We start from the raw sequence: 26,093 nt of genomic DNA on the forward strand, positions 1-26,093 counted from the left end.
CTATTATTATAGGAATGTGCACACAACAACAACAAAAAAAAATAATTGTCTGTTGCAATTTTAATCAGAAGGCAACTGTTCTGGCCCCTCTAGCCAAGTGCTGAAGGATTTTCCTCCTGCATTAATCCTATGAAGAAAAAAAAATTTTTTTTTTCTCCTATCAACCAACTTCTGCAATTCACACAACCTCAATATATCTTCATTGGGAACAGGACATTCCACAAACCACTGATTACCTTGTTCACTCACATCTGAATCTTTACTGCTTCCTCATCCCAAGAAACCTAGGAAACCAGACCTGAGCACTGTAATCCAAATGCAGAAGGTATCAAGGTCTTATAAAGAGGAATAACTTCCTTTTCTTTACTTGTTAGTGTGTTCTTCAATAGTCAAGTTATCTCATGAGCTACCTTTAGCAATATATATTCTTAACTTTAAGTCTGTCTACCTATCCTATTCTTTTAGCCATATGGCTGGTGGGAGTAGCTATATGCTACTACTAGAGAGATGATTATGACCAAAGTGGTTTCCCATTGCCTTCCTTGCCATAGTATATTTTTTTATGACTGTGTGTGTGTGTTCACCAGACCGGTTTTCCTGTTTTGAGGGATGAAAAACCAGAGTTACAGAGAGAAAAAAAACCCTTTACTTCCTTATGAGACCGGTTAACTCACCTTTAGTCGAAAGAGACCAGATAAAGAAAGTTCCTCACATCACTGATGGGGAATCAAACCCAGGTGCTTCCAACTCAAGGGCTTAGTCTATACTTACTTGTTAGCTAGAGAGGCTCTGTCTACCCCTTAATCTCTATCTTCATTTTTTTCATGGAATACAGTTCCATTAATGTGATACACAGCTTGTAATCTATTTATCCCAAAATGCATAGCGTTACATTTCTCTACAGATACCTATTATCTTTTGTCCATACGACAGCCTATTTAAATCATTCTGCAAGCTCTCCACATTGCCTTGATTAATCTTTACTTTACTACCTAATTTGGTATCAGCAAACAACTGAATATATCCTTTCAGGTTATTTCCTATATCATTTGTGTACAAATCAAACAGTAGTGCTCCCAGCACCCTACTAGTCACCTGTATGTTTTGATTCTTCCCCTCCACATACCACTTTTTGATATCTGTTGAACAGATATCAAATTTGGGCCATCGTTGTTTAATTTGTATATAAATGATATAGGAAATGGCTTAAAGGGAGATATTCAGTTGTTTGCTGATGATGCAAAGTTGGGTAGCGCATTAAAAAATCAAGTTGCTGTTGAAAGTTTGCAGGATGATTTAAATAAGCTAGTAAAATGGGCAAAAGATAATGGATGTCAGTTCAATGTGGAAAAGTGTAAAGTCATGTATTTTGGGATTAAAAGATTACCAGCTGTGTACTACATTGATGGAAAGGTACTCCAAGAGATTGATGAGGCTAGGGACTTAGGGGTGTTGGTAGATAGGAAGATGAAGTTCAGGGGACACATGGCTAAGGTGTCCAAGATTGCACATAGGATTACTTGGTTGTTGAGGAACACACTGACATCCAGAGATAAAGAGGTTATTATTCCCTTTTATAAAGCGTTGATACTTCCACATTTGGATTACTGTGCTCAGGTCTGGTCACCTGGATTCCTTGGAGATGAGGAGGCTGTGGAGAGGGTTCAGAGAAGAGTGACCAAGTTGGTGAGTGATGTAAAAATTGCTCCCTACATTGATAGATTGAGAGCTTGTGGATTGCAGAGATTGGTTGATAGGCGAAGAAGAGGGGATATGATAGAAACATTCAAATTACTAAAAGGTTTTTATAAGATTGATGCAGGGGAAATGGTTCAGCTGTATGATAGTGACGGAAGAACAAGAGGTCATCCCTGGAAATTAAAGAAGAGTGTGGTTAACAAAGGTATCAGAACAAGGTTTTTTGCCTGGAGGGTGGTGAATGAGTGGAATTCATTGCCTGACTTAGTTGAGCTCTTCGTCTGTAAATGAATTCAAGAAGAGATATGACAGATATTGTTTTGCTAGTTTGGGTCTCCCGCGATCAGTCTACTTACTCCATGGGGATACCCGTAATAATAACAGTTTCATTTGGTATTCTGTTAAATTAAATGCCTTTGCAAAATCCAGCAGAATCAACTTGCATTTCCTTGATCCAACTTAGCTGCTACTCTATTATGAAAAGTTAGTAAATTACTAATTCATGACTGACCCTTCACAAAGCCATGTTGCTCCTCATTTTATTTGTACCAATTTTTCCAGTACTTTTACCACTACACTTGAGATAATGATTGGTCTATAATTTGCTAGATCCTCCTTATGCAAGGGAATTATCTTGCCTTCTTTCCACTCCCTTGAAACTCTACCAGAGCCGACACTTAAAGAACCTAGTCAGAGGCATTACTAATTCCCTTGCTCATTCTTGCAAAACCCTAGCTGATATCCCATCTAATCCCACAGCTGTATTTACATTGAGATTCTGCAGTATTTTAGGAAACTCCAATTCATCACCTCTGTTTCCACATCAGTGCTTGTCACATATGTTACAGCAGTAATCTCACTTAGATGATATACCTTTTTTTAAAGTGCTTGCTCAGTAACTCAACTATTTTTATCTGCTTCTGTCACCTTGTGACCATTATTACTTATTAAAGTTAATCTTCCATAGTTATTCTTCTTACTTGCCACGTAACAAAACTTCTTGGATTTCATTTGGCCAGCTTGGCTGGCTAGATTCTTCTCGTAATCAAGCATTTCACAGATTTTTCCTCCGAATGAACACTTCACAAATCCTGAAATTTTCATGGAACCTTGGTTATTTTGGAATGTATGAATAATTAATTATGGCATGATATTAAAGAGTATTAATACACTTATGTATATCTGTCATGTTGACAAATATAAAATTACATTTAAATCAGTTATCAATCACTAGACTAATGAAATCTTGTAGCATATTGTAGTTTCCTCAGGCCAACATCATTAAATTAATTTGTACTGATTTTCATTGGCATATCCCATTCTGATCACCAAAAATTTATAATATTAAGTACTTGCGAATGAATGCACACTTTTTCTCCTGTGTGCTGGTAGTTTCCCCCTCCTTTTGTACATCCTGGAGATCACCTTGTAGGCTGGAGGCGGATGAATCGCTATCTGTTGCATCACAAACACCTTTAATAAGAGATTTCTTAACGCCAAAATTAAAAAAGTCCCTTGTCTCTTATTCATATTAAAATGTAAATCTGCACGCTTACTACTTTTAAAAAATCACAGTACTACAGTTTCGAAACAATCACTTTCACCCTACAATACGAACTTGCGAAGAATGTATTCAGTATCACTAGATTTGAGAACCGGATACAGACTACCTTGATCTTCAATTTCAGTGGAAAAATTTTCTTTATAATTCCTTGCTGATTGGTCACTAACATTTGCAACATTACTATTATTTCGTTCAGTTTTGAGAACAGAGGATACGCCACCCATCGTAATTGGCTTGCAGGCAATTTTTATGACCGGTCATAAACAGCAGTATTCCCTTTCCCTAATGTTGAAAAATTTCGATGTGTGAAAATTAACGATAATTCATGAATATTTCCATGTTTAAAAATACACAGCTTGGTCATTGACATCGCTGAACGCTTATTCACTTTCTGCGGAACACAATTTGGGAAACCCTGTCATAATCTGATTTTGCCATCCTTGCCATGCTGGTCACCTTTCTTGCCTGAACCTTGTACTGTTCATGAGTTTGCTGATCATCTTTTTCCTTATATACCCTCCATAGCATTTTCTTGTGCAGATCATGCTTAATGATATTACTCGTCTGTCTTTTGCCTAATTAACCCTTCTTACCTTAGGTATACAATTTTTAATATTGCTTCCTCTAGATAACCATTATCTCCCATGCACTATTAACATCCTTTCCCTGCAGTGTTTTATGCCATTGCACAGATTTAAGCTTCCCCCTAAGCTTGTCATAATCACCTGCCTTGTAGTTCCACATATACCTCTTCTTGGCAGAATATTCTTCATGTTTTACAATCTCCCAAGTCAAGACTGCATGGCCGTTTTTGCCAATCAGAGGTAATGTGGCTATTTTGATTATGGATAGCTCTTCTGATCTTGTGACCAGGTCCAATACTCGCACACCCCTAGTCCCCTCCATCACATGCTGTCACAAATAATTATCTCTCAGTAGGTGTATAAATTCCATTTCCTTCCTGCCATGTGATATTTCTTTTCTTCCTTCCAGTCTATATCTCGATAGTTCAAGTCCTCCATAATAATCACTCGACCTGTACTCGTACTAATTTGCTGATGCATGTCTTCCAGATCATCTGTGAAACTCCTTAGTGGCCTTTAGCAACAACCTACTGTGTATTTTGTCTTGCTAGCTTTGATCTTGCACCAGATTGCTTCAAATGAAGTCACCATCCTGCCTGTCTCATATTCTTTTTGGCTGCAGTTTATCTGCTTTCATCAGCAATAACCTCTCCATCCCTATCTTCCCTGAAATACTAAACCCTTCATATTCTATTCCTGTCATTATATCTGCTGTTAGCCAAGTCTCATTATTGCCTAACTTTTGGTGAAGTTGCACTAACCAATGCCAAAAGCTCCTCCCTCTTGTTCCTTATACCTCTGGCATTAGTATATGGAAACTTCATCATCCCTTTAGGTCCCCACCCACCTTCCTGAATTGACTATCCTATTCAATATTTTTGCTTGACTGACTAGATTACTGATTTGAAGAATAAAAGGCAGAAAATTTACTGGTACTCAAAAAAATTTATTGCAAAAGCTGATCTGTGGTCATTCCATTATTGATTTTTAATTTTCACACATTAGAAGTTCATTTTATCTTTGAGAATAGGCATAAATAAATTGTGCCACAAAGTTAAAATATTGAAGGATAGTAAATTTCAAGTACCACAGTATACTTTAAGTCAAATGATGCAAAAGGTCGCTGCATTATAGTTAATCCACTAATGGCTATAATTGCAGTCAAGGGATTAACGCAGAGGAGGGTAATTATATGAAGGGCAAAATGCCAATGAAGTGTTGATCCATGAAAAATCCTGAAGTGTCTGAGTATTTCATTCACTTTGGCTGGTTAGGAGGTTAACAAGGGATGCATTATCTTCTTCCATATGCCTACTCATCAATATTCTCCAGTAAATCTGGCATAGGATTCATTTTTATGCACTAAGACAAACCTTGATTTGCATTGCAATGAAATCATATGTAGTAAATAAATCCCCCCCCCCCCCCCACATACCACCAGTGCACCATTCCACTACGTATCTGCTCCTGTCAAGAGGCTGTGGGTTTGAATCATCCAAGGGCATGGATGTTTGATTGTCCTACTATCATATGTACTGCTGTGACCTGTGTCCTGGCTCAGTATGACCTTTTGATGTCTTCATCTCATCTTCTTTTTATGCTCTTTTACCTTGCGGTGTCAAGGGTTTATTAATCATTGGACCTCCAACCGTTCACAGGATAAGGTGGTCAGCCCTATGCCCCGGTGTATCCTATATCCGCGTAGGTGTTGAGTTCTCAAGGCCAGTTTGCCTGCTTTTCAGGATGAAAAACCCCAGGATAAACTGGGGAAAAAACCCTACCGTCCATGCCCAAGACCAGCTAACTTGGCTATGGCTGAGGAAGATCCTTCAGCTCCTCCTGTCACCAACTGGAATCAAACCTAGGACACTCCTTCCCCAGGCATATGGTTGCGAAGCGCACAGCCACTAGGCTAACCTTGTGGACCTTTGATGTCTTTGGAAGTTTTTCCACTTGGTTAGACTATAATAAATTTAGTTTAATTCTTTATCCAAGTGTAAGCAAACAAAATTTGTGCCTGAAGTATCTTTAGGACTGAGGCAACTCGTGGTAAAGGTGGACCAAGCTCTCATCACTCCTTGTCTTAGTGTCTCCCATAATGCAAAGCACATCTCCTTGCGGACATGTATAATGATATGCATTAAGGGAAGGGCCACTACCTAGACTGGTTTCGACCTTTATTGAGGTCTCTTCAGTGGGAGCCAGACCCAGAGGTGGTGATACCAAGGTTGAAGCAATGGAGCAGTCATATTTACCTATACGAGTTGCCAAAATGTGACTCACCTTATTATTAAATTACTCTGGATTTAGAGAAAGATGTTGGAAGTTTTTTTCCACTTGGTTTTTTCTGGTCTGGGTAGTGGCCCTTCCCTTAATGCATATCATTATACATGTCCGCAAGGAGATGTCTTAGTATCTCCCATAATGCAAAGCACATTTCTGGCCTATGTCCGGCCCATTTCCATTTTAGTCACTTATGGTGAAGAATGATATCAGTGTTGCGAGTCTGGCTTCTTATCCAGGTGTTTCGCTTCTTATCTTTTAATGTGATGCCCAGCATCAATCTCTCCATTTTTCTTTGAGTTGTTGTTAGTTTATTTGCCAGTGCTTTTGTTAGCAACCAAGTTTCACAACCATATGTGATGGCTGGAAGTATACACTGGTTAAATGTCTTCCTTTTTAAACAGAGTGGTACATCATTGTTTTGAAAAATGCTTTTCAATTTTCTGAATGCACTCCAGCAAGTTGAACTCGCCTATTTATTTCCTTTTGGAGTACACAGTTTAGATCAATGAGATGACTAAGTATGTATATGAAGGAACTCTTTCCAAGAAATTGTTTTCTATTATGTTTTTTGGTATTACAAAATGATTAAACGTGATTTTAGTTTTTTCTCTGTTTATTTTTAGACCGGCTTTTCTGCTTTCATGATATAGGCCTTCTATCATTATATTAAGGTCTTCTGGAGTGTTTGCAAAAATTATGTCATTTGCATATCTTAGGTGTGTTAAGTTTCTGTTATTAATTTTTATACCAAGGTTTATCCAGTTTACAATATATTAAATATTTCTTGAAGGACTGCTGTAAAGATTTTGGGTGATAGTCTCCTTGTTGGACACCTTTTTCAATTGATATTTTTATTATAAGTCTATCATACCACTCCTTAAACTCATTGACCGTTCTTGCTCTTCACTCTGTCAGGCAATGCATTCCATGGTTCAACCACACTCCATGTAAAGAAACCACCCCTCACCCTCTTGCTACAGTTTCTTTTTGTAACTTCCAGGGATGGCCCCTTGTCATCACTCCTTCCTGCTGTTCAACCAAGCGAAAGAACTTCCCAGTGTCATCCCTGTAACCACCTCTCAACAGTTTGTTTCAATCATATCACCTCTCCTTCTATCCACCAATAAAACTAACAACAAAAATAAAACACTTGATCCAAAACTGGAGACCCAACCTTGTTGGAGGTGAAGGAAATGAGAGATATTGGGGTGATGGTAGATGAGGATCTAAAATTTACAGGACCATTCCCAAAATTCTGATAGTTCTGAGAAACATTAGTGGAGTGAACAAATGGCGTCAGTGACAGTATCGTATTAACAATATTAGGAATGAACTTGCCTTTGCTAAAATTCAGGAATGTGTTATCAGGGCTTAATCTTTCACAAAATGAGAGAGGAAAGATTAACAAGTGTTATTTGGCAGGCAAAAGATCCTGAGGAAGACCAGATGTAGGTGGATTGATACAGTAAAAAGTTCCTTAGACGGAAAAATAAGATCTGAAATTAATCTTATCTGTCAAGATTCATAGTGAGTTAATTTGTTGACTGGAAGTTAATAATGGTGTAAATTTCTCATGCAGTATACCAAAATATCCTGTATATCCTCTGAGAGTATATATCAGGAATCTAATGATAGTGAAGAAATAACTTTAGTTTTCTATACCATTCTTGATTTATTTCTGATGACTGTATTGGAGGGAAATAAAATAAACCGTATCAGTGTACAAAGTAAATGTAATTGCAACTCAGTATTTCTATATGAAAGGATATACAGTTGGTTGCAGATGATGCAAAGTTGGGATGAACTATTTGGTATAGAGCAGGATGGACAGTTGAATATCCTGGATGAACTGGCACAGGAGTTGGGATGCCAGTTCAATGTTGCGAAATGTAATGTTTTAAAATTTGGAAAACAAGGATGGGATATAGAATTTACTTGGTGGGGATATATTGTTGGAGGTGGAGGAAATAAGAGATATTGGGGTGATAAGGGTCTAAAATTTTGAGGACACAATGAATTCTGGCAATGATGCATTGGACACTGACCTGTAGAAGTAAGGGGATTCTGATTTCATTGCATAAGACTGTGATTAGGCCACATATGGACTACTGTGTACAGATTTGGTCATCTGGTTTTCAAAAGGATGAAGAGATGTTGGATGGCCCAGAGGTAATTGGCCAAAATAGTTTCTGATCTCTGGAATATTGAATATGAAGAAAGGTTGAGACGATGCAATTTGCAGTCTAGTGGGAAAAGTGAAGGATTAACGTTGAAGTTTTTCATAAAATGGTGGGATATTAGAGAACAAGAGGTCATCCCTGAAAGCCACATATGGATGGTATAAGCAAGGGAGTGAGAAGCAGGTTTTTTGCATGGAAAGTTGTGAATGATTGGAATGCATTTCTTGAGAGTGGTGTCTTCAGAATACTTTGAATGTGTTTAAGGCATAGTGTGATGAGATCTGTGTATGACAAAAGGGACCTCCTAGATTAGTCAGACTCCATGGGGTCTTAGGATAATAATAATATAGTGTAAGCAGTAAATAATTATTAATAAAATAGTTACACCATTTTATTTATAATATAGTATCTTATCTGTCAAGATTAATATTTCTTGAAGGACTTAACACTCTACCCCTATTATGCTATTTAAGGATGGTTACAGATGTCTTTGTATATAGATAAATAATTTACTAATTATTTTTATACATAATAGTGTAATTGGCTACTGTATTTTAATGTTGATAACTTATGACTTGAATAATTAATCTAATTCTTCACTATTATAAACCAGCTACGACATATAAACAAAATGAGTTAACATAGTCTTAGTTTATAGATAACTTCTACTGTAAGTCCATCACTTTCACAGATGGCCTTGATAAACATGTGTAAACATTTAATCAGATTAATGTTACCAATTGTAGATATTAGTTGTAAGAGGTGTGTTCAAGGACAGTTTTTAAATATTACTTCAGGTTAAATCATTAGATTATTTATGATGTTCATATTTTAATCTTATTAGTTAACATTTTAATTTCAATCAGGTACTTAAGATTTTAGCACAGAACAGTTGCATGGCAGTATAATAGCTGTCTTTTTTGGTAAACCTTGACAATACATGTTCTCCTAATATAACCTAACAATTACAAATTAAATTAACTATTATGCTATTTAAGGATGGTTACAGATGTCTTTGTATATAGTTAAAATGCTTAGATGTCAATAGAGCAACTAGTTACTTTCATGATGGCTTAAGAATATTAAGTCGACTTAGCTGTGTTTTCAGTGGTATATTTTCTTAAGAAGGTATATGAACATTTTGATGTATCGCTGTCAAAGTGATGGTCTTTCAATTTCAGAATTTGCATTGCATCAAAACTGTCCATATCAGTCAAACTTTATTCAGATAGGGTTTTTTTTGTGCATGTGTTGAACTTCTATGTATCTACCTGCTTGTTCATGCAGTGAACTGCCATCTTGCCAGAGGCATAAATTGGCTTAAAGTTATGGATATCCTATACCTGCTTTATTGAAGGATACAGTAGTAAGTCTGTGTTGCAGGTTAGCTGCTAGATGATAGTTCAGTTTAATTTGAAGTAAAAAAAAAATCAGGTGGCATCCTGATTGGCTACTATGTAATCTTACTATAATTTACTTAATCTAAATGCTGTTACATGATAGGTATTGTTAGGTCATGATTAGTATGTCAGACTGGTAGCATACACATGCAGTGTTCTCCCCAGAAATTTTTACCAGCCTGGTGGAATAAAGCATTAGCCGGGTGTACAAAAATTTTGAATGAGTTAAGAAAGACTCTTTTTCATAACAAATTAAAATAGTAATTTTATTAGAAATTATTTCAAACAAGAATAATATTTTATATAGTAATTATAACAAACAAGACTAGGATTTTTCTTATTTTCTCATTAAGTAATGAAAAACCTTGTAATGTTCCCAGCTTAAAATTCTATACATTAATTCTGCTCTTCTTCTTAGAAGCCCAGTTGTCAGCAGCTTTTTCATAATTGAAATTTGTTGGATCTGGTCACTCCAGTGAAATCAGCATCAGATTATTTAAGTGTTCTGACTGATGCAATTCCTCATACAGGTTTTTATCATTTTTAATGCAGAGAAACCCCTTTCACATTCAGCTGTGCTCATATCCAACAGCAGCTAGTTTTGCTAAATTTGGAAATGACTTTTTGAGCTCAGATGTTGTTGCTAATTTCAGCAGCATTTATCTTGGATCTAGATTTTTGTATGACTGTCCATTAATCATTTTTGATGCAACTGCCCATTCTAGTTTAGTACATTCATAGTTTAAAACTGCAGGACTTCAATTTCTAGAATAATAATCAAAAAGAATCTGAGAAGCCTCACGTTGATCATGACTGCATTGAAAAGTCTTGAAAAGCAGGAAATGATTGGCATATCTGGAAATCTTGCTTCTAGGTGTTTAATAACTGTGCCTTGTATTTATCATATATTGTAGTCTTAAACATAGTAACATTAGACTCTGAATAATCAATGTGAAGGGCTGACCATTCATCTGAAAGATGCTGATGAAGATTTTGAAAATGACTGCCAGGAGAGTCTTTCAATTCCATGATGGATAGTTTTATGACTTCTAAGACTGGCTCTATTTCAGTTAAGTCAACATCTTGTCTTTGCCATGATCTAGACAAGTTAGATAAATGCAGTAATGCATCTGAAAGCATCATTAGTGAAGCTACGAAATTGTATGTTCTGATATATTTACTTAAACCTTCAGCTGTGATATCTTTTCGTTTGGTGGCCTCTCTTTCTAATGCAGCTATAACACTCGCCATGCATTCTCTTAGAGACTGCATTGCAAAATCATGAGACAGCCATCTAGTGTCACTAGCCATTTTAAGTTTAATCTGAGGACTGTTCAGTATATTTTGGATTTGGGTTAAACCAGCCATCCTGACTGAGGAATTTTGGAAGAAGAAAAACAATTGCCTTAAGATATTAACCATGACTAAATAAGGCACTTCAGAAGCTGCTTGGGCACTAGCAAGAGCCAGTCGGTGGTTTACACAATGCCAGTTGACCATGAGTCCATCTGTTTTATCTTTGAGCTGTTTTGCAACTCCCTTTTGCTTTCCATTCATTACAGCTGCTCCATCAGATCCTAGGCCCACCAGATTACAAGTTTTTAAGCCTAAACTGTCAAGAGTTTCAATTACTTTGTTAGTTATAGTCTCAGCTTTCCATCAGTGATATTGCAAGTTGATACAAAACTAGCCCTCACCTCTTTTCTAAGTTGACAAATATATTTAATGTACACAATCAGCTGTTTTAAAACTGAAATGGCTGTAGTTTCATCACATAAAACACTGAAATAATCTGCAGAATGTATATTTTTCAGTATTTCAGATCTAATTTCTGATGCTAAAATATCAATCAACTCTTGCATTATTCATTCTGAGGTATAATGTGCATTTTTACCAACATTAAGATGTTCTAAGTAGGAACAGCCTATAGCCTTGCAATACTCGAGCAATTTTTCAAATAATGTAGTATGTGGTAACTCATTTTTCGCTAACCAATACATAGATCTTAAAGCTCCCAGAAAAGCATCTCTCTCTGCAAGTTATTCAAAATTGATTTTTCAATTTGTCCTATTCCAATTTCTTTTAGTATACATTTTTCAATTATATCTGAACAAGAATCAGTGTGTAACTTGCTTTGTTCTTGGTCAACCAAGCTTTCTTTTCCAAGTCTTGTGCATGGTATAGTTACCCAAGTCACTTCCTTGTTTGTGGGTCATCTCTTTCCATATTTCATACATGTGGAACACATCCATTACCTTTCACCACTAGCCAGTGGAATTTTTTAAATCACTCGCTGTTAATACCCGATAAGCGGTGTTTAGATGCACATTTTACATTTGAAAGAGACTCTGCAGAAATCGACGATTCTGTTGTTGGTTTGGTGTCTTTGCTATATGCTTATCGGTTTCATCTTTCTTAAAATAATTTAAGAGTGTGGTTTTCTGACTTGACTTTTTACTCATTATGGGGTAATTTAATAAATACAAAATATCATTGTTATTAAATTAATCAGAACAAATCACTGAATTATGCACTAATACCCGAGACACACAATGCGCATTATGTCACAATTTTACTATTTATAAGTATTAATTACTAGGAATGGGAATTGGTATCACTCGAGACTGACGTCATAGTCCTTGAGAGTTTCGAGAATTCCCCAAGATCACAACTATATTTGATGCGCAGGCCTAGTTTCTTTTACAAAATAAAATATTAAATACTTGACTCACGATCTTCAGACAAAAACCATTATTAAGAAAAATAAATGTAGATTTTTAACATTGATTTTTGCCTTCGATTCGAATTCGCTCAATTTTCACAATTTATTTTTTTCAAACATCAAAATTATCTCTCTTTCATAAAAGATCTTCTTTGCAACCGATACTGTTGCATTCGAGATCCCAATTTTTGTCTTCTTCTGCATATGGATTGGTGTGTATCAAAGTGAATATCCAAAGCTCTCGAGATTGGCTTGCAATGCAAGAAATTGAGCTGTTCTCATGAATATCGAGACTCTCCAGTTCAATTTCTCATCACTATTAAGTAAAAAATGTCTTAAATTATTTTTCCATTCTTGCTCATTATTTAGCCATGTCAATTCACAACATTAATTAGCCGGGTGGTTTGCCCATTCAAAAGGTCCTGGGGAGAACATAGATGTGTAATTCACACTGCATGTTCCTTCCTTCCATTACATTAACATCATAAACATTATCACTAACTTGAGTGTTGGGACAAATCTCATACATACAAGAATAAACATTTGAAAAACATTGCTACATTCACTTTGTAAACATTTATCAGTATTCAAGCTCAGTCTTTTAATTTTTTAACAAAGCTTTCAGTAATAGCCGTTCATATCAGCTGTTCAAAACGTATGAACTGTTTTTCATTCTATTATAGTTATCCAAATCTGCAGACCATCCTAGAAGAGATGAAGTATTTAAAATATACTATAAATTGTTGTCACAAATACCTAATCATCATTGCCACTCTCTCCTTAGCCTTTTCAGTTGAAAAGGCTTAGATTCAAATAGTCCAGGAGATGAAAAACTTGAAGGACTTTTCATTAAGATAAGTTACAGTTGTCATATGGAGATGGCAAGTTTTTTCTTTCCTGGAACTTATGAGATTTTTACCACACTGTATACCCCCTGTTCTCTAAGTTTTTAACAATGTCATAATTATTGCTTCTTTCATGGTAGGCAGTGCAGTTAAAAAATAAAATCTGGAAATTGCAAACAATAATTCTGTGAAAAAAATTCAACATCTGAGAGCCCAAGATAAGCATTTTTTTAAATAACGAAACCTGTGGTGTGTTCATAATTAGAAGAAACACACGTATAAACCACAGTGAAAATTATTTAATTGTAAATATTTCATCCTAAGTATCTTAGGACATCATCAGTACAGTATTTAAACAAAAATTAGGAATAACATACAGTTAGGGCGCATGATTACAATAGAATCTCATGAAAATGTGCATAACGTGCTAAAGTAGTACAAAAAAAAAAAAAAACACGTTAATTATTTAACACAGTTTTGTATGATAATTTCCCATACTTTAGGAATAGTAAGAACGTCGTTGCGGTTTAGGTTTGGTCTGTGTACTACACAGACCAAACCTAATCATGCGCCCTAACTGTATGTTATTCCTAATTTTTGTTTAAATACTGTACTGATGATGTCCTAAGATACTTAGGATGAAATATTTACAATTAAATAATTTTCACTGTGGTTTATACGTGTGTTTCTTCTAATTACAACATAAGCATTAATGACGTACACATTACATGCATCAATATCTCATTTGTCATTTTTACTGAAGCTTAACTGGCATCCACTGCAGCTGAAGTTCCTAACACAATTATATTTCATGATTCTTTCTGTAAAAACTGAAAAAAATTTGCATTAATTTGTCAGATCTAATGTTCTATGATAGAGATTACTAAAACCTGGATTCCACTCTAACTTAAGATTTCCTTGCCTCACTTTTAATGTTTTGCTGTTCTAATTCCAGTTACCATATTTGTTTTAAAGGATGATTTTCAGGCTGATTACCAAATAGCTCTTCCTTGGAGATGGAGTAACATTACAGGTAGTCGTTGACTCACGACCATGTTAGGTTCCGACTGACCGGTCGTAAAACGAACTGGACGTAAGTCAGATCAGTTTAGGTAAATCAGACACTGTGTACAACACAATTGGTTTACTATTTACAAAAATAAAAAATATTATGAAAAAGATATCAATACTGTATAAAACCTAAAAAATATTTTATCTTAAAGAACTAAACAAAACATATGTAGAAAATAGATAAGAAATATTTTACTGACCACTCATGCTTGGCTGCGGGTCATCAATGCTGCCACTTGATGTAGTGGGAGTTGTTTTTCTCATAAACATGTTGATTTTTGTCTGAATTGTTTGTTTCCTTTTCTGCTCGTAAATTTCACAGTATGGCCAAAAAGTATCTTGTACCATTTGTTCAATCCCTGAAAAACCTTCAGATAACCCTCTAGTGGTGAATTTTCTTTCCAGTTCTTTCTCATCATTTTTCTCTTCTTCAGCCATTCTTTCTTCTTCCAAAGCGATAAGTTCTTCATTCGTAAGTTCTCCAAATTCTTGCTCAAGAAGCTCCTCAATATCTTCCACTTCAGTGTCTAAAGAAAGTCCATTTGTCAGTGTTACAATATTTTCCATAACCATTTCAAGTTCATGTTCACTATCAAATTCATCATTAACAAAATGCTGGATACAGTTTTTCCAGATTCCATTCATGCATGTCTTTGTCACAGCCTCCCATGCTGCCGCAATATTTTTGATGCATTTATAAATATCGTACTGTTTTTTCCAAAACTCTCGCAAAGATAGTTCTGGTTGCGGCTATAGCTTGGGCGAAAGTGGTTTGAAGATAGTGCGCCTTAAATGTGGCAATCGCTCCTTGGTCCATAGGCTGAATGAGTGGAGTTGTATTTGGTGGCAAATAAAAAACTTTTACATCTGGCTGGAGGTGGTCTAGGTGAGGTGGATGGCCAGGTGCATTATCTAAGATTAATACAATTTTGAAAGGAATTTCTTTCTCGAAGCAATATTCACGAACTTGAGGTACGAAACAATTTAGAAACTAGTCTTCAAACAATGTTTGAGTCATCCAGGCTTTTCGTTTTGAATGGAAGTATACAGGCAGGTGTGCTTGTTTACATTCTTGAATGCATGGGGATTTTCAGAATGATAAATTAAAAAAGGCTTCAGTTTAAAACCTGCGATGTTCCTGCCAAGGAGCAAAGTTAGCCTATCTTTAAGTGTCTTAAAACCAGGCATGCTTTTGGCTTCTTGGTGAATGTAAGTGCATTCTGGCATCTTTTTCCACAACAATCCAGTCTTATCCACGTTGAAAAGCTGCCCTGGTTGATACCCTCCTTTCGTAATTATTTCATCCAGACTTTTAACGAACTCTTGAGCTCCTTCCACATCTGCACTTGCTGATTCTCCAGTGACTCGAACCCTATGAAGGTTGAATCTTTTGAACCATCCTGTACTTGCTATAAATGTCTGAGTGTAATCTTTTCCGGCACGTTCCTTCAGTGTCTGAAAGAGACTTCTAGTCTTCATCTGCACTGTTAAGAAGGCTTAAGAGTGTTCGTTCTGTATCTGATCCTCCATCCAAAGAAACAATAATTTTTTCCATTTCATGGATGGGCCCTGTACGTTGTTTCATTATCACTGTTGCTCGCATGGGTGCTGAACCTTTAATAACCTCGCGAATCCTTTCTTTGTCTTTCAAAATCGTCGACACTGTAGAATGAGATAACTTAAAATTACGTGTGATCGCGTTCGCCTTCTTTCCTTCTTCATGCTGCTTGATCACTTTCAATTTTGTGTCTAAATCAATGGCCTTTCTTAACAGGTCTAGGAGTAGACAAAGACACTTTCCTCTTGGTTGACATGTTTAGGGTGTTAAAAAAAAATGCTAATTGTAACACAAATTATAACTGAACCAAAAATAGTGAACATAATATGTATGCAAGCAGAGATAGAGATGCACGAATCGTGCCAAACGCGTTACTGGGCAGTGGGCTGACGCTACACGCACAACCATTCCCATTAGGTTATGGGGACCACACAGATAGGGCATGTGAGTGTAGCGGAAAAATCTGTTACAGTAGTTCATACTGAGACATGGTGCGAGATGCAGTAGCAGTTGTAAAGCGCATAGGTCGTAAGTCAGCTACTACCTGTATTCAATTTAATTTCCTTATTCTGTTTTCACAGATCAAGCTGAAAAAAAAGCTAAATTATTTACTCCCTCTATATGTTAGGTCAGTAATGTAACCACATTGGTCACCTACTAGCTGTAATAACTTTGCCAACACTCTACCCATAAACCAGCTATCTTTCCATATGTACTGTAGATGTTAGTGCTCCTCTTGACAACTCTGACCATAACCTTGGCCACATCCTTATCAATAAATTGACCTGTTAACCACCCATTGTCAGTCTTGTGTTCTTTGCACTACAATGGTATCATTTAAGATTGGTTTTTGTAACTCCTACTCACAAAAGGTTGTAAACCTATAGTGAGTAGGAGTTACAAACCTAACTTTCTGTTAATTTCATGTTTTATTTTTTTTATTATGCCTTGCTGTAGAGACCAATACTAAACTTTTTCAAGCTACTTCAGACATTCCAATAAGCAGGGTAGTGGTATCACACTGGGTAATCATCTTCCACTTAAAAATCACAAACATCCATTTCCACAGCAGGCTTTGAACCTACAACCCGTTTGGTTTGAAAAGCAGATGTACTAATTACTTAAAGGTTATAGTAGGCTACTTGATTAATGTGATTTTCTGTAATCTGTTTCCACTCTCCAGATCCATTTGGATCTGGAGAGTGGAAACTACACCATATATGGCTGGACTTTGCTAAGCATTTGATAGGATACTGGACAGAACTTAAATTGGTGGGTGATGACCAGAGTGGCATATAGGTATGCTACAGGTCTGTCCTTTGTCTGTGCTATTAATTTTTACATAATGATATAAGCTGAAGAATGCACTGACAAGTAGAGATAGGAAAGTTATTAACCTATTATAAGGCTTTGATATACTCACATCTGACTGTTTGTAGATTTGATTGCATAGATTTCTTGGGTTGAGAAAGTGGTAAAGAAAATCAGAGGCAGGTGACCAAAATAATAACAGGACTATGGAATTATCCTTATGAGAATAAGGATAATTTTAAACAGGGTTTTAGAAGACTTTTGCAGGAGAATTTTTTTTTTAAAGGGATAACAAAGAATCGCCTTGTTGTATTAAGTGTGTTAGCAAGAACATGAGGAATTTTTGCTTGGAGAATGAATGAGTGAAATTGATTGAGCAGGGGGGGGGGCTGGTAATTAATGGTTTGTGTGGGTTTCTCATGAGTCTTTAGACTTCATGGAGATACCCACATAATATGAATTTTCATGCAAATGTTTATATATTTACTTATTATTCATATAGGTCTGAAAGGCTAGTTACAGCAGCCCAGTATGAAGCTAGTCTTCGTAAGATATACACAGTTGATACAGTTCAGGTAAGATTAAGACAATTTTTTTCCTAATTGCTGTTCTTCCTTTTGTTTATCATGAATTCTAAATTTTTCTATTTCCTCTTTACTTTACCAGCTGTCTCAGTAGCATGTTTAACAAAGGACAAATATCACATCTGTTTTTTTAAAACTCCGGTTGAAATCCAGTCTAGAATACAAACGACTTCTTAGTATTTTTCACCTCAAGGTGAGTTAGCTGATCTCCTGTTGAGGTAGCAGTGCTTTCTCTTGGAAACTTTTTTGAAAAACAATAGACTGGCCAGATGACATTCAATTAACACATGTGCTGACGACATTCACAACATAGAATGAATTCAGTTCTCTAGTTCTTCCGATCAAACTGTCCTAGATAAGATATTCATTGTTGAATGGTATCACAAGTTGTCTGCCTACCCATCAAAAAAAAAAAAAGAAAAAGCCACTTTCTTGACCTTCAGTACACTTCATGCCAAGCTGTGTTGCACACACACATGGTGCATTTGACAAGAACTCATTTGGACATATAACATTCCCTTTCTGTATTAAGCTAGCACATTTTTAGATGCTCTGATAATATATACAGCATACCAGTTTCAAGCTTTTTTGATAGAATTTGATTTAACATTTATGACCAGTTTTCATATCATAGAAAATATCTTAAGTTTTTATAACATATTTTTAAAAATGCCATGCATTACATTAGTGGTTTTGTGCTAGGTGAAATATGCATGAATATCCAGAGATTTCTGTTTTTAGGATTATACCTTTTTGTGTTTTCGTATATAATACCATGGTAATCATTGCAGTCAGTTCATCCCACCCCTTTTTTTTATTACTCTAGATCCTAGAGTAATAAAAGTAATAATAAAAGATTCTATATTCCTAGTCTAGGAATATAGAATTGCTCTTTCATGTTATATGATACTGCTCTGAGCTGTATTTCTAAAAGTTTTTTTTTTTAAATTAAATATTGCTTTGAGTGTATTTGAATTATCAATCAATTCTTTGAACTTAGTTATTTTATGTACTAATACTGAATGTATTACTGTTTTACATAATGGATACTTTATTTTACTCCAGTCATCAAAAAAAAAAAAAAAAACCAAGCATTATACGGGAAACCACATTTTTATTTTTTCATAAAATACTCTTTAAAATATGCATAGCAATATTATGAGATTTTGCTGTATGCACTGCTTGCGGCATGTATACATCCTGACAGATATGTGGGAGTTGAGATTGGGGAGTATATATATATACACATACATACAGAAAAATGCAAAAAAATGGGAAGAATTTTGAGTTAGACATTAGTATAACAGACCTTAGCAGTGTTATTATTATTAAGAGGGTGCTGTGTAGGCATATGAATGGGCACACAGTGATATCACTGCTCCTGTTTTTATATTTTTAAAGTGGTTCTAACTCCTGTTTTTAATTTGAATGTGGATTTGAATTTTTAATTTGAAAATGTGGAAAGAGCGCATAGGCAGATGACAACGATGGTATCAGTACTGTACAATGTTAATTATGAAGATTGGCTGAGGGAATGTGGACTGCAATTTGGTATGTAGGAAATGTGATATGATTTGAGACTTTTAAATTGTTGAGAGGTACTTACAGAGCTGACACTTGTTCCATTTGGACAAAGGGAAGGAATGAGGACACCCTGGAAGGTTATGAAAGGAAGTTGTGAGCAAGAGGGTGAAAAGTGGTTTCTTTGCAAGGAGGATGATTGAACCATGGAATATATTGCTTGATAGTAGTGAGAGCACAAACGGCCAGTAAGTTCAAGAAGTGGTATGATACACTGTTTTCTAGGATGGGTCTCTCCTGATGAGTCTTATAATTCCATAGAGGCCTGAATGATATCATTTACAGAAGAAAATTGAAGTTTTGAAGCTTCATGCAAAGTGTACATTTTGCATAATATTTCAGCTCTTTATTTCACCTTTTTTTTTACTTTTTACTTTTTTTACCTTTCACTCTTTTTATAGTTGACTATCCAAAAATAAGGTAAGTCTTGCTTATCTCTTAGGATTAGCCACCCATTATTATAATTTTTTTTTTTGGAAATGAACTTCAAAAACTTAAGTCTTTCTTGAAGTTAAAGAACAGATAAGGTCACCAAAAATTCATATTTTCTCTAGAGTTTTTAGGGTATTTTATTGAATTTCCTCTGACACTTTGTCTTGCATGTGCATTTTGCAGTGGTGGTGTGGAGGGTTTTATTTGTAGATCCCCCCTTCACTTCTTTTTTTAACTTCTCCTTTATAAATGTACATATGCATAACCTGTTTTAGGGAATAAATTGCGTGTCATCCTATATCATAATATAATTGCAATGCTGAAATGAACATTCATATGTAAAGATAAGGATGTTATTTTGCCTCTTTACAAGGCCTTGATAAGACCTCCCGTGGACTATTGTGCGCAGGTCTGGTTTCCGATTGTGATTCTGATATATTGGAGAGAGTACAAAGGAGAGTGTTAAAAATAATATCAGGATTGTGGAATGCTGATTATGAAGATAGATTGAGAATTTGTAGACTGCAGACACTAGCAAACAGGAGAAAGAGGGGTGATATGATTGAGACTTACAAACTTCTGAAAGGGTCATACAGGATTTCAATTGATGGAATTCCTCAATTTATGAGAGGGCATCCTTGGAAGCTGAGAATGAAGGCCACCAAGAAGGGTGTGAGGTCTAGATTTTTCTCTCAGAGGGTAGTGTATGATTGGAATGGATTGCCATTGGATGTTGTTAGTGCAAGCAGTGTGAATGAATTCAAGAATAAGTATGATCACTGGTGTGTGTAGTATGTGGCCTCCCTCGATGAGTCTGACTCCCTGGAGGTCTCTTTTAATAACAATAATTTATTGCACTATTCATAATAAAATTGTAAATTAGATATTTATCTGCAACAGATGCATTCATGACTATCCTTTTCCTTGGAATGTTTGTCATATGCAAATGTTATCTGATTAATACAGGTTGAAATATAATTATCTTAAAAATTTAAACTTGCCAATTATAGAAATTGTCTTGGTTATCAATTATTTTGAAAGCAAAAAATATATGGATTCTGCCACTCATGACATTGCTATGGTTTCCTTTACAAAAGTATGTAACCATTTGTTATATGTCAACCTCTTGTTGATGAGCATGCAACAGTACAATCTGTATGGTGCCTACATGAACATGTTAACCATTTCATCTTGATAAATATTGTAGATGAATTCTCTTGTTAATTCAGAATATAACTGCCCAAGTCTCCTTTTTTGCAGAACATTCTTCACTCGTTCATTCATGACTTGTCATCAAATTTAGCTTCTTGGCATTTGGAATTAACGTAATGTTAAATGGGATGACCTGCATAATTACTCCTCCTCCTTTCCATTGAGATGTATCCAGATAACTCCTCTGACCAAATAACTGAAATAATTCTTACTAGAACGAAGGCTTTCATCCACCATTCCATCTAAAATCCCCAATCGCTATGCAAACTTTTGTTATCCATCAAGTATCCAAAACAGTTTTGAGGAGTTGGCATATTACATTGCAGTAGCTGAAAAAAAAAAAAAAAAAAAAAAAAAAAAAAATCAGCCCATCTAAATCTGACTTTGAAAGGACAAGTCCAACAAATTTATTACTTGCTCAGATTGCAATAAACCCTTCTGGTCCTGCCAAGGTCATCAAGCATAACTTCTGCCCATTCATGTTTCTACCTCTCACATTTAGATGTCATTCTGGCATCACCTAAAAACTAGTCTGAGCTTTTGGCATTATTTTTATCTCACTCTTGCATTGATGATCGAAGCAAAGTATCCAGTATTACTGAGAACTGCACACTGTATCTCTTGTCCTGTATCAGAAAAATCTTGAATAGCTTTGAATGCCAACATGTCTTCATGTCTTGATTGTATCCTAACATTTATCCTAAACCTGGCATCCATTCTTCAGCATCAAAATAAGCCTATGTCCAACCTATCCCAGAGAAAAGATGAAAGCCAGCTTTTCAGTTATTGTTCCAATGCACTTTCATCCATTCTTTGAAATAATGGAAAAAAGCTGTCAACAGTTAATTTGTCACATAAATTGACCATTTAATACCATCAATATGGATTCTGCCACTAGCTCCAGTTTTCTTGCCAACATTTCCCATATATGAATCTAAGCTTTGGAAAAATTGAAATCTGTATGATCACTTCAGATTCTTGGACATTTGATCTAGTCTATAGAATTGTCTGTTTACCAAATTGTCATGTGGTATATCATTTGCAACTTGATGTCCAATTTCCTAACCGGACATTTACTACATCTCAAAGTAGAGAGCTTCCTTTCTTCTGATTTTTCTGCTAATACTGGAGCACCCCAAGGCTGTTCCTCTGGTTGATAAATTAACTCTCACTGAATTCAAATCCCATAGTTTTCTTGATAGCCGGTAGCCTATTTGTCTCTTGCATTCAAGAAATCTTTTATATTTTGTGAAATCCAACTTTCTGTATCAGATGCCAAATCTACAATTCCCACTTATTGATCTCTTCTGGCTCAAAAGCAGGTATGAACTGTGTACTTAATAACACAAATGAGGGCGATGGGTTCTGTCTGTCAGTTTTCCTGACTCTGGGCTTTTTCGTCCACTTACCCATTCCAGAGATCAACTCACTTCGGAACCAGTCAAAGAACCACTTCATCATCATGCATATCAAGGATTTAGGCCTAGCATGGCCAGTTCCGGCCTTAGAAGTCATCGTTTAAGAGGACGTCCTGGTTTTCTTTTTCCTAATGGCTTGTATTTTAAGGCTTGTTTTGGTAATCTTTCTGTTTTCATTCTTTTAAACGTGTTCCATCCATTTATGTTTTATATTTTTTAATTTTTTCTATTACTGGTTCTTGGTTTAATTCTTTCATAATTTCTTCATTTCTTTTGTGATCAAATAGGGTATACTTTCAGTTTTCTCAAAGAAAGACTTAGAAGGAAAAATAAAAAAATTCTACTCGATGAATCAAACTCGGAATGTTTTTTTTTTTTCTCCTAGCACTATGAATGCAAATACCATCCCTGCAGGGTGTCTGGTGCTTGTAGAAATGGTCAAATATTGAAATTCAGTATAAATTCCACATTGAGACTGAAAAATGAATTTGTCATTCTCCATGTTTAAACTTCTACTAATTTTGAAAGTTTTTTCACTTGGTTCTAGTATAAATTAAATATACCAAGAAATTATATCCTTGGTTTAATCCTTTATCCAAGTGAAATAACTTCGCAACTCATATATAGAGGCTAATGATTTCACATCATTTGCTTTTGTATTCCATAATGTAAAGCACATATCCTTATGGACCTGTATAATGCATGCATTATGAGAAGGGTCACTACCCAGACCGGTTTCAACTGAGATCTCATCATTGGATCCAGACCCAGAAGTGATACCATGGTTGAAGTTGGCATCTTAAATTTACTCCACTAACTTTACATACATTATAGCAGGGCTGTGGAGCTGGAAGAATTTTCCAGTTCTATCTCCAGCTCATTTAATTTATCAAAATCCTAATTTAGTTTTGAACTTTTGAGCAACTATCATACCCAACTGAAAAATTAAAACATTGTTGGAATGAAGTTTACATTTTAGGTTAAAAAGACTATTAATTTGACCTTTTAGTTCAATGAACAAAAAGAACAGAAATCGATCTTTTGCAATAAGCTATGAATTAAGCTTATTGCATTATAGAAAACTTTTATATTTGCCATATTAAAACATTTAAATATTCTTGAATAGAAGACTGAATTTGCAAATTTTTAATTATGTGTAGCATTTCTTAAGAATAAGATTGCCTTAAGCAAGTCCTCTTTCATTGATGCTCTCAAATCTGATTTTAATGACTTTTAGAACTGAAAACAAATGCTCTACACTGGCTTGAGAAGCAACCACAAGGCAGTTTCTAACAAAATAAACTGTATTATTTGAAAACCACACACTATTTAAGATGTTAGAAACAAACTAAAAAAAAAATAATTAAAAAGCAAATTAATGGAAACAGTGACATTAAAATTATTGAGGAAAAAAAGTATCACTGGTGAGCCTGTGCAATGGCTAGCTACATAAGATCTATGTACATCAGGTTTTTGATGAAAGATGACCAAACCTGATGTATGATTCAATACCTTGTTTCTGTTGTTGGTTTTAACATTTCTGACTCTTTGAATACTCTGACAAAATTAATGTATGCCATTTTTGTATGCTGCCACAATACTTGGTTTTGTCTGTATGTATGTATTGCTAGTCCTGATTATTATTTTTTCTCTGCCACTTTGGTGTGGTTTGACATGCTTCTCTCCTAACTGGCCTGCATAGAAATTCTTTATTGAATTCAACAATGAATCCTGAGTTGAGTAGTCAGGAAAATTAATGTCTGAGTGGTTGCATAAAAATATGAATGCACACATTAAAGTAAGTGTGATATTTTGTGAGTGTAATGATGTAGTGGGAAAGAGTGATATGTTAGGGATTGCCCAAGAATGGCAGAACTAGTTTTCTAGAGAAAGATAAGTGAACTAGAAATGTGGGAATTTAGTTAAGAAATCAATTATAATAGTCTAAGACGGTGTTTCTCAAACTTCAGATATCCGCGGACCCCTTCTTAAATTTTCATTATTACGAAGTAACACCTAATTAATAAAAAAATAAAAATAACCAATTAAAAATTAATTAATTAATTAAAAATTAAGTAATTGAATAAAATTAATTAATTGAATAAAATTAATTAATTGAATAAAATTAATTAATTGAATAAAATTAATTAATTGAATAAAATTAATTAATAAAAATTAATTAATTGAATAAAATTAATTAATAAAAATTAATTAATTGAATAAAATTAATTAATTGAATAAAATTAATTAATTAAAAGGATTAAATTAATTAAAATTAATTTAAAATGTTAAAAAATTAAATATCTATTTTATTTGAATTTATATGTTCATGTAAACAATAAATATGATTTATTTTTAATAGAACAAACTTTATAAAGATACTATAAAGTTTTACTTACTTGAAATAATTTATCATTAATGAGAGGAGTGAAATTGCTTATGGTGAGATTAAAATTTTAGCAAAATTTGGCTCTATATAGTTGTTAATTTCAATCTCAGATGTGGTTCGACATCTATAATGCGATTCCTCTTCTTCGTCTTAATATCTACAAGGGCTGAAAATCCAACTTTGCACAGATATGAACTTGGAAATAGAAAAATGAATTTTAGAGCTTTATCTGTTAATTCAGGAAATTCATTCTGTATTTGTAGCCAAAATGATGATAATATTCTTGCTGTATTTATTTTTTAGAAAACCATCAGAAGCTACTTCTAAAAGTTGTTCTTCTATTGACGATAGACCCTTTAGCATAAATTTGTTTTTATTGAAAGGGTATCTTATCCAGTCAATATTAATATCCAATTCAGGGAAATACTTTTCTAGATTCATTTGTAAGCTTTTTAAATGCTGCATGATAGTAATTTTCACATCATCATCAATTTGTTTATTTGAACTTGCGAACAATTCGTGAAGCAATGGAAACGGGTCAAATTCTCCATTACCAACCCGCTTTTGACATAACTTTATTTTTGCCAACGTAGTGTTCACTTTATCTTGGACATGAAATATAGAAATTTCCTTGCCTTGTAAAGATAAATTAAGACTATTTAATTCAGTAAATATATCTGCCAGGTATGCTACTTGAATGAGCCATTTCCAATTATGTAAATGCTTTTTTAATTCAAACTTTTCATCAAGAAACACTTGTAGTTCATTCCGAAGTTCAAATAAACGAGTAAGGACTTTTCTACGAGAAAGTCAACGAACATCGGTATGGAAAAGAAGAATCCTTGAAACAAGTCCTTCTTTTAGATCCGACCACGGCTTTTGCTCCGTCCGTGCTTAGTCCAACATAACTTTTCCAATCAAGCTTGTTTTGGTGCATAAAGGTATTTATACTGTTGAATATTTCTTCTCCTGTTGTATGTTCTGGCAAGGGTTGGCAATATAAAAGGTCATCATGAATTTTTTGATTTTTTTCATACTTAACGAACACTAGAAGATTTGCAAAATTTGTAATGTCAGTGGAATAGTCTACCTGCAACGCATAATAACGACTCTTACGTATATTGGATAACAATGTTTGTTTTATATTTTCAGCCATTTCAGTGATTCTTCGATGAACGGTACTATTTGAAAGGCAAATCCGATCAAAAGATCTTTTTGCATTATCTCCGATAATAATTTCCGCTATTATTTTTGCTGC

General features: G+C 34.8%; 1 protein-coding gene across 1 annotated transcript in view; it reads left to right on the top strand.

The window, feature by feature from the left end:
* Nucleotides 1-26,093, top strand: part of LOC150108855 (eukaryotic translation initiation factor 4E type 3-like) — a 125,458-nt gene that overhangs the window by 19,568 nt on the left and 79,797 nt on the right. Inside the window, exon 2 of the mRNA XM_090410373.1 lies at nt 17,722-17,794. Coding sequence (XP_090266499.1) covers nt 17,722-17,794 — 73 coding nt within the window. The remainder of the gene's footprint in view (nt 1-17,721; nt 17,795-26,093) is intronic.

This window comes from Typopeltis vanoorti, chromosome 2 (assembly GCF_054136105.1).
Source record: "Typopeltis vanoorti isolate ZY-2024b chromosome 2, IOZ_Tvanoo_1.0, whole genome shotgun sequence".
Classification (NCBI taxonomy): domain Eukaryota; kingdom Metazoa; phylum Arthropoda; class Arachnida; order Uropygi; family Thelyphonidae; genus Typopeltis; species Typopeltis vanoorti.